Source organism: Podarcis muralis, chromosome 17, assembly GCF_964188315.1.
Source record: "Podarcis muralis chromosome 17, rPodMur119.hap1.1, whole genome shotgun sequence".
NCBI lineage: Eukaryota > Metazoa > Chordata > Lepidosauria > Squamata > Lacertidae > Podarcis > Podarcis muralis.
This window is the reverse complement of record NC_135671.1, coordinates 2927159-2942267: the sequence shown is the minus strand read 5'-3', so window position 1 is coordinate 2942267 and position 15109 is coordinate 2927159. Positions and strand designations below refer to the sequence as shown.

The 15109-nt window shown below is 45.7% G+C and overlaps 1 protein-coding gene across 1 annotated transcript in view; it reads right to left on the bottom strand.

Moving 5' to 3' along the window:
• Nucleotides 1-15109, bottom strand: part of CASR (calcium sensing receptor) — a 51479-nt gene that overhangs the window by 32360 nt on the left and 4010 nt on the right. Inside the window, exons 2-3 of the mRNA XM_028712705.2 lie at nucleotides 3645-4100; nucleotides 488-794 (exon numbers count right to left, since the gene is read on the bottom strand). Of these exons, the coding sequence (XP_028568538.2) occupies nucleotides 488-794; nucleotides 3645-3835 (498 nt within the window). The 5' untranslated portion in view covers nucleotides 3836-4100. The remainder of the gene's footprint in view (nucleotides 1-487; nucleotides 795-3644; nucleotides 4101-15109) is intronic.

The following is a 15109-nucleotide window of genomic DNA, read 5'->3' as shown; positions in this document are numbered from 1 at the left end:
AAAGAGAGAGACACTATATACCGTATATATATTGTGCAAATTATGTCCCTGGTTTGTTATACACCAACCTGGAAACTTCTGATGAAGGGTGGTTAAGAAAAATCTTAAGTGAATAGATAAGATCGCTTCCCTGTCTTAAGATGGAAAGAAGAGGTACAGCTTCTTGTCATCAGCATACTGTTGACAACAAAATTCAGCCAATAGCCTCCAGCAGCTTCAAGTAGATGCTAACCAGCATGATAAGACAGAACTCTGCAGAACCCCATTATAAATGGCCAACATGGAGACAGGACTTAGGTAGCTGACAAATTACGTGCAAGTTTTATTCTGCTAGTCTTTTGTGTACTTTAGTCTTGCTGGCTGTGGATTTGTTTTATCTGCTTTTAGTTTGGCTTTTGAATGCTCTTTGGTTTTAATGAGCTGAAAAAGCCCCCATGCTACACACACACATTCCACATTCGGGAAAAGAGTGGCATATATTCAGTACCTGAGGTATGTAAAAGAGACCCAGAAGATTGGCCACGGCAGTAGAGATCCCCGAACCAGTTGCTCCCACCACTGCGATTGTGGAGGGAATGTGCTCTGAGCAATTGCAGAACTCATCCAGATTCAGAGAGTCTATCTTGTTTTGGGCCACAAAACTCAGCGTCGCTTCCAGGGCTTTGGAGACGGTGTTGCAGGTATCAAATATGCTGTATCCAAGAGTCATGTTGGGAAGAAGCGTTGGGCTGTTATTAATTTCCTCAATGGCAAAGATCATGGCCTGAAGCCAACGGAAACCACGAAAATTATACCTACGGAAAAGAGGGGGGAAATTAAAAAAATGACAACTGGCTTGAAGGTGGGGAAAAGAGTGAAGAACAAGTGTCTGAGTAAACTAAGGAGCATGGCCAAAGTCTATCTTTCCATCAAAGAGCTATGATTCTATTCATTTCAAAGAAGTAAACTCAAAACTGCAGAACAACTGGCCATTTCATACATGCTGAAACCGACCAAGATTAATTTTGATAGTGACAGGTGATATGTGTAACGTTGTTGATTCTTCTGGACCTCTCAATTTTTTAAAAATACCTATTGACCAAGGTATCCTTCTGGAACTGCTTCTTAGGCAGACACCCCCAAACTCGGCCCTCCAGCTGTTTTGGGACTACAATTCCCATCATCCTTGACCACTGGTCCTGTTAGCTAGGGCTGATGGGGAGTTGTAGTCCCGAAACAGCTGGAGGGCCGAGTTTGGGGATGCCTGTTCTTAGGGATAGCACGTGCAGGGGGAGGGCAGGCACTGCACTGCCATGGTTCTAGTCATTTGGGGGAAGTAGATTCCAAAAGGTAGGCTGGAAAACTATTATTATTCCCATTAGGAATTATCCTAGCCACCTGGACCCCTAGTCAATCCGAACAATTTGCATAAAGAGGAACTTTAAGCACTTCAATTGGCTTCAAGCACTCCAATTGCTGACCTCCACGAGTCACTAACAGAATGCAGGGCAGCAACACCCACATCTGTGGAGAGCTCTCAGAGTCAGGCCAGTAATAGCAAGGTAGTTTTAACCTCCTCTACCCTCCCTCAGAGGGACGCGGGTGGTGCTGTGGGTGAAACCTCAGCGCCTAGGGCTTGCCGATCGCATGGTCGGCGGTTCAAATCCCCGCGGCGGGGTGCGCTCCCGTTGCTCGGTCCCAGCGCCTGCCAACCTAGCAGTTCGAAAGCACCCTCGGGTGCAAGTAGATAAATAGGGACCGCTTACTAGCGGGAAGGTAAACGGCATTCCGTGTCCTGTGCTGGCTCGCCAGATGCAGCTTTGTCACGCTGGCCACGTGACCCGGAAGTGTCTGCGGACAGCGCTGGCTCTCGGCCTCTAGAGTGAGATGAGCGCACAACCCTAGAGTCTGTCAAGGGGTACCTTTACCTTTACCCTCCCTCAGTGCTCCCAATGCACTTTGCTCCAATTTTGCCTATTGTGAGAGCAAAGGAGGAGGTGATTACGTATTTGTCTGATAAGTTTGCATGCCCTGAAATGAAGTTTCACATCTGATCTGTAGTTTCTTTGCCCACCACTGTGCTATATCAGTGCTGGGTAAAGAACATAGCTGTCAACTTACAGATTTGAAAATAAGGGACCAGCAGCCTCAAAAATAAGGGATCAGCAGCCAAAATAAGGGATTTTCCAGGCACAGGTACGTTCAACTTCTGAGCCCCTCCGAGCCAAAGGCAGAAAGCCCAGCCAGCAGCCAAACGAAGCCTCAAGGAAAACGACCGCCACCTCTCCGCTGGGAAGCACTGAGCAAAGGCGAGTCCCCAGGCAACGCAGCCGATTTGATCGGCACAAGGCATGCAAGCTCCACCCCCCAGTCGTTCTTAGACTCCTTATTGGGTGAGCAGCACAGCCAAGCAACACAGTTGGAGCCTCCCTCCTCCCTGGCCGGCAGGGAGGGAGGGAGAGGAGCTGCTTCCTTTGAAACCCGGGAAATTTAAGGGACATCATCAAGTAGCTGTCAAGTGTCCCAACAGTGGGACACAGCGCTGGGATAAGGGACTGTCCCGCCAAATAAGGGACGCTTGACAGCTATGGTAAAGAAACTTTCAGCCTACACATTTGCAGGGACAAGAATTGCAACAGAGTTTGGGAGCCTGCTCCAGCTACTGAAATGTACATTCACTTTTTTCCCTAAGAGCTACTGATCAACTGCAAAACTTCATTTCAGGGCATGCAAACTTATCAGACACCGTTCTGACTGTTCACAAAGCCGGGTGGGGGCGGGAAGCAGGGGAATAATAATTCTATTTATAGTCTTATGTCCCTCATGGCTCTTTTGTAGGCTGCAATCTTTCCTTTTTTTCACATCAGTCTTGCTGGAGTCTTGCTGGAGAGCCTCAGCAGAAGCCAACATCCTAATCGTAGCCACTGGCTACCAAGTTGTTTTTTTGATGGAGGCTCCCTCTAAGGGTCGATTCCAACAGTTCCTGGGCAGAAACTAAAATGCATTCATTTATTAAATGTATATTAGGATTGCAGCCTTGGAAAGCTTGGCCACTTACCATATTTTTCGCTCTATAGGACGCACTTTCCCCCCTTCATAAATGAAGGGGAAATGTGTGTGCGTCCTACGGAGCAAAGACGCCATAGCCCCGCGACCCTCTCCCAGCGCGGCTATGGCAGGAGTCTCTCAGCTGCCCTTTCTGCTGCTCCCTGACCTGCTCTTTGGGGCTGGTGGTGGGCTTCCCCCCGCCAGCCCCAAAGAGCAGGTCGAAAGGAACCTGAAGCCTGGAGAGCGAGAGGGGTCGGTGCGCACCGACCCCTCTCGCTCTCCAGGCTTCCAAGGTAGCCGCCTGAACACACCTTAAACGGCACCTTGTTTTAGAGCGGGAAAACAAGAGGGGGGAAATTCTCCCCCTCTCTGTGCAGCGCCTCCTGCCGCTTCACTGAAGGGGCGCTGGGCAGAGAGGGGGAGAATTATTTTTTCTTGTTCTCCCCCCTCTAAAACAAGGTGTATCCTATTGTCCGGTGCGTCCTATGGTGTGAAAAATACGGTAAATAACAACAGAACAAGGCTTTACTGCTTTGAAATATAGCACTTAGTTTGAACTTGGTGGGTAGCAGGCTTTGGGAGTGAGCGACTGCTAACACATTTTCGCTTGGGCTCACCTTATGCATTCAACGGATTCTGGTCTTGATTTCAGATCCTGGTGTTTAGCAGCCACTCCAAAATGAATGGGGAACAGCCCCCCAAGAATAATGTCTCCTTTCTTCTGTGCCCTTTGATTCGGTCCATAGGCATAGGCAGAGGTATTCCAAGTAAACGCAAAGAGGAGCAAACAGAAACTATAAAAAGTCATCGTTCCTCCTTTTCACGAGGGACAGAGGTTGCAAACTTCAAAATGGCCACACAAGAGGAGCAGGCCTAATAACCTTCAACAAGCCTTTTCACTTCTGAACACTGCGCACTGCGGATCTGGTGGGGATGCCTGGTGTACGGTAAGCCACAGGATAGCAGCCATAGTTCCACCATCTCCTCAGTGGTCTTCTCCATTGCAATTGACCCAATCCAGCAGTTTCTTGCTTCCTCGTCACTTGTTAGACGGAGCCCATCTTCAAGACCCCCTAAAAAGAAAATGGAGATGTAAAGAAGTTATCTCAGGTGCACTCTGAGCTGTCCATAGACTGTGCCTCTTCCCCAATACCATCGCCTTAAAAATAAGGGATGCACTATGCCAGGGCTTCCCAAATTGTGGTCCATGACCCACCAGTGGTTTGTGAGCATCAGTTGGGTGGTCTGTGGCATGTCAGCACTCAACATTCATATTGATTTTCACTGTACAGTCATACCTCAGGTTGACAGTGCTTCGGTAGGAGCACGTTCAAGTTGCACTCCGCGGCAACCTGGAAGTAATGGAGCGCGTTACTTCCGGGTTTTGCCACTTGTGCATACGCAGAAGCGGCAAACAGCGACACGCGCGTGCGCAGACGTGCTGTCACTGGTTATGTTTGCTTCTAGATGCGAACAGGGCTCCGGAATGGATCCCGTTCGCATCTAGAGGTACCACTGTATTTTTTCTTAATTCTTTTACTTCTGCTGTATTTTATTGTATTGCAGTTTGAATTCAATACAGTGGTACCTCGTGTTACAAACACCTCGGGTTACATACTCCGCTAACCCAGAAGTAGTACCTTAGGGTAAGAACTTTACCTCAGGATGAGAACAGAAATCGTGCGGTGGCACAGCGGTGCGGCAGCAGCAGGAGGCCCCATTAGCTAAAGTGGTACCTCAGGTTAAGAACGGTTTCAGGTGAAGAACGGACCTCCGGAACCAATTAAGTTTGTAACCAGAGGTACAACTGAATAAGACAAGAAGCAATGAAAACACAGCTAAAAATCACAGAGCACCAAGTACAGCATATTGCAACTTCTATAACAGGCAGAAAGATCAACAAGTGATCTGTCAAGCCCACCAGAAATTTTAAAGGGGTCCATGAGGGTGAAAAGGTTTGGGATTGGAAACCACTGCACTACGCAGCTTACAGATTCATTCAGTTTCCTTTCTCCTGAGTCTTTTGATAATATACAGTACATGGTTTAAAAGTTTGTTTCCATAAGTTGCATTGTGGTGGGGGAAAGCAACTCATCAGTAACAATCACAGGGCCCCTTACGGCTGTCAACAGAATCACCCCTGAAGTCAGGTTACAAATCATGATGTCCACAGCTCACATCTCTGATCTCAAAGTCCTTCATTATTTTGCTGTTAAACATATTTATAGGCTACCTACAGGCAGCCCACACGTTAAAAGTGACAAGGAGCAAATGCAATGAAATGAATTTTTAAAAATCGCAGAAACAGCAAGGCAAGAGAAATAAATAAAAATTCAACAGAACAGCACAGCCACTAAAACCTGTACACAACCCTATTGGAAAGCCTGGACAAAGAGGAGGGTCTTTGCCTGGCGCAGAAAAGACGCAACATTTGGGGACAGGCTAGGAGGGGCATTTCGCATAAGTGGTGCCACAACCACCATAGCACTCTCCCCAGTCAGCCCTTGTCAAGTATGGGAGAGTGAGGATGCTGATTGGAGCAGGGAGTTGCAGATAAATGTAGTGTTTGGACAGGTTTGTGTGGTAAAAGGTGGCTTTTTCAGGTTCAGGGTTTTAAAACTTAGCCACCAGCTCCATTAATAATTTGTACATGACCCTCCAACCCTTGTTGTGTTTGGCCTCAAGACATCTCTATGATGTTGGTCATTGCTACTATGATTGTGGAACCGAGGCAGAGAGAAGTGTCTTGTCAATGCCATGCGACCAGTTCATGACAAACCCAAGTCCAGTCATGGCACAGCACCACATTCTCTGCCATTCTAACCCTAATCATGGTTGCTCCTTGGAAGAAGATGAAAAATCTGAAACAAGAAGACCCAGATGAAGAGTATGTTGTTGTTGTTGTTGTTGTTGTTGTTGTTGTTGTTGTTGTTGTTGTTGTTGTTGTTGTTGCCTTCTTCTTTTTACAGCTCAAAAGGGGCATACACAAGCATCATGATTCAAAAAATCTCAAACAACAAAGCAAAGGTATATACATCAATAAAAATCATCAAACCATTGGGGAAAGGAAGAACCACCTCCATCACCTGCACTTTCTTTCTCAGCTATCAAATCTCCTAATAACCTGCATTTTCCTTACAACAGGATTAATTGCGGGTGTGATGGACACAGTTAGATTCAATAGTTGTCTACTGAACTCAACTGCAAGCTGCCTTGAGAGCAGGCTGATCACATGATCACTTTCCATAAAATAGATGGTGGAGGCCTAGGGATGTTGCCCCTCCAATTCCTCAGAGGACATGGTTCCCAGACCCCTCCCCACCACGGCAACACCCTCCTATTGACACACATTTCTAAAGTGTGGTCTGAAGACCAAGAGACCACCACCTTACTGAAGCTGAGCAGGTCAAGGTATGGTTGGTGCCTGGATAGATGATGGTCTGGGAACCACATGTCAGCTGCCTTGGGTCCCAAGGTGAGAGAAAGGCAGAATATAAACTAATTCCTGTGCACTTCCTCAAAGCACCAGAGCACTCTTCCACTGCACACTTCCCAGCAACTGGTATGCAGAAGCATAGTTTAGCTATGTGCTGCGAGAAGAAGTCCTTTCTTCTATCTGTCCTGAATCCTCACACGTTCAGTTTCACTGCAGGTCCATGAGCTCCAGTGTTATGAGAGACGGAAAACACCTCTTCTCTATCTATTTTCTCCATGCACAATTTCATAAACTACTATCATGTTGTTTCTTCCTTGCTTTTTATCTAAACTAACAAGTCCCAAATCCTGCAACCTTTCTTGAATAGGTCACCTGCTTGATCATTTTGGTTGCCCTTTTCTGAACCTTTCTCAACTTTGCAATATCCTTCTTGAGGTGACCAGAAATGTATACAGTATTCCAAAGGCATTCACAGAATCATAGAATTGTAGAGTTGGAAGGGACCATGAGGGTCATCTAGTCCAACCCCCTATAATGCAGGAATCTTTCACCCAATATGGGTCTTGAACCCACAGCCTTGAGATGAAGAGTCTCATGCTCTACCAACTCAGCTATCTGTTCACACCATAGATTTGTATAATGGCGTTATGATACTGGCAGTTTTATTTTTCAATTCATTTCCCAAGGATCCCTAGTATGGAATCTGCCTCCTTCAAGGCCAATGCACACTGGGTCGGCCTCTTCATTAAGCCATCTACTATGACCAGCGTTGGAAATTCGCCAGGCACATTGTGCACCTTGCAATCGGCCACTTGCAACCAAGTGAAGAAGCCCAGGTACCAGGATGGTGCCTGATGTCTCCACCAACTGGAGGTGCATGCCAGCAGATCCTTGGATCTTGACTGCTTTCACACACTAGCAACACATCCTCTAGAATTCTATTCATTATATTTTATCTGCACACAATGAATTTCAGGAACCAAAAAGCTGTACTGAAAAATGCAACTTTCAAGCCATCAGGCCCCAAAATGGCAACTAGGCATTCCGTTTTCGCAACTGCAAACCTGGTTTAAGGAGCCATTTGGTGCCTAGCTGAAAAAGCAGAGACATCACCTTTGCCAACAAAGGTCCGTATAGTTAAAGCCATGGTTTTCCCAGTAGTGATGTATGGAAGTGAGAGCTGGGCCATAAGGAAGGCTGATCGCCGAAGAATTGATGCTTTTGAATTCTGGTGCTGGAGGAGACTCTTGAGAGTCCCATGGACTGCAAGAAGATCCAACCTCTCCATTCTGAAGGAAATCAGCCCTGAGTGCTCACTGGAAGGACAGATCCTGAAGCTGAGGCTCCAAGACTTTGGCCACCTCATGAGAAGAGAAGACTCCCTGGAAAAGACCCTGATGTTGGGAAAGATGGAGGGCCCAAGGAGAAGGGGACGACAGAGGACGAGATGGTGGGACAGTGTTCTCGAAGCTACTAACATGAGTTTGACCAAGCTGCAGGAGGCAGTGGAAGACAGGAGTGCCTGGCGTGCTCTGGTCCAGGGGGTCACAAAGAGTCGGACACGACTAAACAACAACAAATTATACGTCCGAGTTTCAAACACTGACTATGACCCTCTAAGTTCTTACTCCTGGTCTGTCACTGCAAGTTCAGACCCCATGAGCATATATGTGAAATTGAGATATTTTTGCCCCAACGTGCATCATTTTACACTTCTGTAGCCAGACAGTCCTACAAAGAAAGGACTAAGAATGTTGTTGAATAGGTGGGGCAGGTCAAAGGATCCTAGACTCATGTGCCCCGCCCCCTAGCAGACAAATCCACAATAGCTCTGAGTAGCAGAGAGCATAGGTCTGAAAGCAGAAACGGTACAGCATAGCAACTTTAATTCTTCTTATTGCAGCCCGTAATTTGTTAATACCCGACTCTACCTGGGATCCTAACCAATGGACAGTAATGAGGGCAGCCCTGCTTAAGCGCACGACGTCCCTTAAAATAATTTTTGGAAGTGTATTTTTTATATATATTGGTTACACTTTCTCTCTGTGAAGGTGATCTTTCTGCACAAGCTGGAATGCGCAAACACCTCGGGTCACCCTCCAGTGAGCATCAGCCAGCTCACCTCCCTGCCAAGTCCACGGCAACACACGTTCCATCTCCGGGACGACGGTGTGACTTTTGGAGGCTCTATGCCTCATTTAGCCCTGGTAATGGCCTAATTGGGTTGGAAAAATGCAGGGGCAGGAGTGCGATTAAAAAACCAGCTTTGTGGTGCCTATTTCAGCCGTCGGAAAGGAAGGGAAGGAAGCAAAGGAGAACAAGCTTCGACAAAAGGCTTTCTACTCTCAGCGCTTAATAGCAGATCTTTGCTTTTAACGAAGGCCGATGCTACCTGCATTATCCCTGAAAGTATGAAGAGGGTCAGATACAAAACACGCACATCATCTCTGTTAAAGGTCTGGGCGTGATTCACTCTCTACAGTTCCGTAAAAACACAAACACAAAAAACCTACTCCACCCCCTTTCGAACCCAAAGGCTTTGCCTTCAGCTCTCTGAGTAGACTGTAGTTATTGCAGAGTTAATAGATGATTTTACTTGGCAGGAATGAAAGTGACACAGGGAAATTGGAGTGACGAACCCCGCCATTCATTCAAAACACATCAGTTTGGGCAGTTCCACTATGCACTTTTACACGAATCCATTAGAATATGTGATCCTTGATAACATTTCGCTGGTTAACTGCACAAATAGTGCCTATCCCTGCTATAATTTCTCCCATATTTCACAAATGCTTTAAAACGTCACATTTTCTCAATGTTCCAAGGCTTCTAAAATTACTGCTAAAAGGAAGTTTTTGTTTTTTAAAAAAGCACAAACAGATATCCTAACGTACACGTTGGAACATGCAAGTGTTACAAAAGGCGAGGGTTGACATCTTAAAAACATAACATTTCAGGGTTTATTTCTGAGTAAGCATCCACAAGTGTGCTGTTTGGTCCGATTATTTGGAAGTAGCAAAAAAATAAAACAAAACCAATAAGAGTTGTGTATGCTTTCTTCCCATGCCTAGTTTGGCAATTGCTACTTTAGACCAACAAGTATGTGACATTTCTAAACTTACATTAGACAACATTTTAAACCACATTAGCCTCAGCCCCCAACTCATCCAGGTATAGGATTGCACCATAAATATTCCAGCAGGGGGAGAGATGGGAATGAAGGCCCACTCCATCAGACAGACTGACAGACCAGCTGCCTTTTGACTCCTCCCCAGTCTGAGCTATTTCCATTCAAGCTGGTGTTTAAGGAACTATGTAACTTTAAGTAAAGGTAAAGGGACCCCTGACCATTAGGTCCAGTCGTGGCCGACTCTGGGGTTGCGGCGCTCATCTCGCTTCATTGGCTGAGGGAGCTGGCGTACAGCTTCCGGGTCATGTGGCCAGCATGACTAAGCCGCTTCTGGTGAACCAGAGCAGCGCATGGAAACGCCGTTTACCTTCCCACTGGAGCAGTACCTATTTATCTACTTGCACTTTGATGTGCTTTCGAACTGCAAGGTTGGCAGGAGCAGCGACCGAGCAACGGGAGCTCACCCCGTCGCGGGGATTCGAACCGCCAACCTTCTCACCAGCAAGTCCTAGGCTCAGTGGTTTAACCCACAGCGCCACCCGTGTCTGTAACTTTAAGTACTGGTGCCTAAATTTGCTTGTTTTGATTTTCATTCCCCATTCCTTTTTCTCTCACCGCCCCCCGCCCCCCACCCCCCGTCCATTATATTGTAAGTGTGGAAGGGCTGCCTTTTGTTGTAGTTGTTGCTTTGATTGTTGTTGTTGCTGCTGCACTGAGAGACTTTTGGGCTGAAAACCAGGGTGATAGATAGATAAATGCGTTAAGGATAATGTTGCACAATCAGTATTTTCAAAACCACTGCTGGCATTTCTCAATTAAATGAACCACCATATATTAATTCTACTATTAATCTAGGATTCTAGGGAGGCATTTACATAATTTATTAGTGTTACATTTTTGAAACAGCTAAGCTTAAGGAAGCGTGAACAAACTGGTTTTTGCAAGGCTATCAAAACTGTTACCAGCTATGAAAATGCTTGCAGGGGAGAAAGTGACTTATAGGTAAAGGTAAAGGGACCCCTGACCATTAGGTCCAGTCGTGGCTGACTCTGGGGTTGCGGCGCTCATCTCGCTTTACTGGCCGAGGGAGCCGGTGTACAGCTTCCGGGTCATGTGGCCAGCATGACTAAGCCGCTTCTGGCGAACCAGAGCAGCGCACGGAAATGCCGTTTACCTTCCCGCCTATTTATCTACTTGCACTTTGACGTGCTTTTGAACTGCTAGGTTGGCAGGAGCAGGGACCGAGCAAAGGGAGCTCACCCCGTCGCGGGGATTCGAACCGCTGACCTTCTGATCGGCAAGTCCTAGGCTCTGTGGTTTAACCCACAACGCCACCCACGTCCCAAAAGTGACTTATAAGACATAGTAATTTCAGTACGGAGATCAATAATACAGAATGAATAAGGAATTGAACCCAATGTGTTTTGACTATACACAATTTTGGCTTTAGGGATGATCCCCAGAACGTAACAACTGTGTAAATTGCAGGCTTACTATACAAATTCTACCATTCTATGATTCTATGTATAGGAACTTTAAAAATATTCTATGACACAGATGCCTTCCCCACCTCAAAAGGTAGAAAGTTTTTTTAAAATTTACTGAAAATAGTAGGAGTAAAGTAGATAACAGGTGCTCAATGTAATAATAATGAGCAACTGCTGTGTACCACTGATATTTAATGAGAAGGGGGTATAAATATTTTTATTTGTAAATTAATTAAATTGTGTCAAAATTAATTATTATTTTTATTGTACTCATCAAGCTTTACTTAGTAAGTTTTGATTAAGACAGGTATTAAGTTAAAATATTTTTGCACACCATCAACATGCAGTTCATCTTAGTAACTAGCTCTCCATTTGGCTTTTTCTGTAAGTTCCAATAGAGCATTTGTTTTAAAATATAGATTCCTGCCCATATCTATTCCCCTGTGTGTTTTTTTAAACTTAATTTCACTACAGCAAGTTTTTCCCCTTATGTCAGCACTATGAGAGTTGCACCTGTGTTTGTGTCATGAGACCCAGATGAGTTCAAATGCTAACACTGTTATACTGTGGGAGATACTGCACTGAAGCAGAACAAGCCCAGGTTGATTTTTGGATAATAGGCTTGAGGCTGCACTGTCAGCAAACAGAAAATCCTGTTTTGACTCAAAAGCTAAGTGAAATAAAGACAGAATGCACTGGAATTGAATTAGGGCACAGAAAGGAGCTTACTTTTCATATGGTTTGAAAATTACCAACAAGTACCGTATTTTTTGCTCTATAAGACGCACCAGACCATAAGATGCACCTAGTTTTTGGAGGAAGAAAACAAGAAAAAAATATATTCTGAATCTCAGAAGCCAGAACAGCAAGAGGGATCGCTGTGCAGCCTCTTGCTGTTCTGGCTTCTGGGATAGCTGCTCAGCCTGCATTCGCTCCATAAGAGGCATACACATTTCCCCTTACTTTTTAGGAGGGAAAAAGTGAGTCTTATAGAGCAAAAAATATGATAGTTACTAGAGGTAAAGGAATTGGTGGTGAGGAGGAAAAGGTTTCCCTTTTCTGTCTGTTGCCCCCACTGCTGCCCCTCTGAGTCAGATAGCTTATTGCAAGTGTGGCTGCTTTATTCTCAACAGTTCTTAGTGCCACATTCTGTATTATACATTTGAAGCACAGTTAAAGCACGTGACTTCCCACAAAGAACCCTGTAATTTCCACCTGACAGACCCACCATTCCCAGAATCCTTTACAAGCTATAGTTCCCAGAATTCTTTGTCAGGTGTTTTAACTGTGCATTTGTTGTGTTTCAAATGTAAGGTGTGAATCTGCCCATTGAGCTTGTCCTGCAGAAGGAAGCCAGGACAGCAAGGGGTCTAGGAACAAAGTCTTATGAGGAACGGCTGGAAGAGGAAAGGTAAAGGTAAAGGGACCCCTGACCGTTAGGTCCAGTCACAGACGACGCTGGGGTTGCGGAGCTCATCTCGCTTTACAGTGGTACCTTGGGATGCAAACGGGATCCGTTCACATCCTGAAGCGAACATAACAAGCGATGGCACGTCTGCGTGTGCGCGGGTCGCGTTTTGCCGATTCCGAACATGCGCATGACGTCATTTTGAGCGTCTGCGCAAGCAGCGAAACCCAGAAGTAACGCACTCTGTTACTTCCGGGTTGCCGCGGAGCGCAACTCGAACGCACTCAACCCGAAGCACATTCAACCCGAGGTATGACTGTACTGGCCGAGGGAGCCGGTGTACAGCTTCCGGGTCCTGTGGCCGGCATGACTAAGCCACTTCTGGCGAACCAGAGCAGCGCACGGAAATGCCGTTTACCTTCCCGCCAGAGTGGTACCTATTTATCTACTTGGATTCTGACGTGCTTTCAAACTGCTAGGTTGGCAGGAGCAGGGACCGAGCAACGGGAGCTCATCCCGTCGCGGGGATTCGAACCGCCAACCTTCTGATCGGCAAGCCCTAGTATGTTTAATTTGGGAAGCTGGAGATTTAAGGGGAGGCATGATAGCGGTCTTCAAATATCTGAAGGGCTCCATCATGCAGAAGATGGAGCAGACCTGCTCTCTCTTGCCCCAGAGATTAGAACGAGAACAATGTGTAGGTGTTGTAGGAGGAATAGATGAGGCTAAAAATCTGTTCACCAAGCTGTCTTAGGAGGTAGGGGGGCTCTCCTTCACTGGAGTTATTTAAGCCGAGGCTCAATGACCATCTGTTAGGGATGGTGCAGCTGTGGATCCTGCACTGCGCTGAGCAGAGGGTTGGGCCATAATACCTCCAGGGTCCCTTCTAACTCTCTGGCTGTATTGGCTACAAAATGCATCCACAGGAAATCCAGCAGGGAAGAATTCTGGCTGTTGTGTGCCTTCGTAAAGGTAAAGGGACCCCTCACTGTTAGGTCCAGTCGTGGCCGACTCTGGGGTTGTGGCGCTCATCTTGCTTTATGGGCCGAGGGAGCCGGCATACAGCTTCTGGGTCATGTGGCCAGCAGGACTAAGCCGCTTCTGGCGAACCAGAGCAGCGCACGGAAATGCCATTTACCTTCCAGCCGGAGCGGTACCTATTTATCTACTTGCACTTTGACGTGCTTTCAAACTGCTAGGTGGGCAGGAGCAGGGACCGAGCAACGGGAGCTCACCCCATCGCAGGGATTTGAATCGCCGACCTTCTGATCAGCAAGCCCTAGGCTCTGTGGTTTAACCCACAGCGCCACCCGCATCCCTGTCTGCCTTCTTACCATCTCCTAAAAGACATTATTATTTTTTTATCAACAAACACATAACTTCTTGTCTCTCTCTCACACGTATGTGGAATATTGAATTTAGAGGAAATGAAGCATTATTTGGATCTGGAAAGTACCAAAACCAGATTGCTCTAAACCAGATTGCTTCTAATACAGAATAATAGTTGTCTTCCTTTCCTGTCACTGTCAGCTGACCCCTTAATTATTTAATTATTTGATTAATTATCACCTTGCCTCATGGGTACCTGCTTCTGAACTTTCTTTATATATGACTGCCAGCAGTGCACACAGTATTCTGGAATCTCTTCCCACATCAAGCACACTGTGTTACCACAGTCCAAAATGACTTTTGTCAGGATGTAGCAGATGGTAATCTATTGTACGTATAAGCTTTTGGCCATCATCATGTGATGCTTAAACTATTGTAAGGGCTGCTGAAGATCTCTTGTCTATATGGCAGAAATCCTTTGCAAGATTCGTAGTCACACTTGCCTAGCCCATTTGGAGAAAAACATATATTGACACAAATAGTTGGCTTATTTCTACTTATCCATTCTATCTGCTCATTCATTCTTCCCATGAAATTATTTCTTTAACTGCTTTAGCAGACCTACACAAATCCATCCATCAACTAAACTGGAACAAGTACCTCTGGGCTTTTGACGAAGCAGGACACCAGGTAGCACACAGGTTCTGTCCACCAAGCTGTCTATGAATTGCAGGGATGCCCAGATCCCAATTCACTGAGGATTACTCATCTGCTCCACTTAAATGAATAGGAATGTCATGTTCTTAAGCAGATCCCCTTTATTCAATTATGCACAATAATTTCCAGGTGTATTGTGCTCACTAAATCCTCTCATTGTTTTTAAAATGACCAAAGCCATATTTTGCATATGTGAAGTTAAAATTTCAGTGCTAGAACGCCTGATTTCACCAATTGTGCCATTATAACCTTTGTTCCAAATTTAATTTCCCTGTTAAATACAATGTTTAAATCATTCTGATCTCGACACTAATAATAATAATAATAATAATAATAATAATAATAATATACCACCCTTCAAAGATCACAAGGCGGTTTACAGTATAAAAACACAACACTTCACATGACAACAACAAGTAATAACCCCAAATGATCTGCAATATAGATAAGGAAGAACAAGCCTTGTTGAAGAACCAGCAGCATGGCTTCCTCAACAGTAAGTCTTGTCTAGCAAATATTTTAGAGGCGGGTGGGGGTTTTTTAGAGTGTCAATGAACATATGAATGGGGTGATCC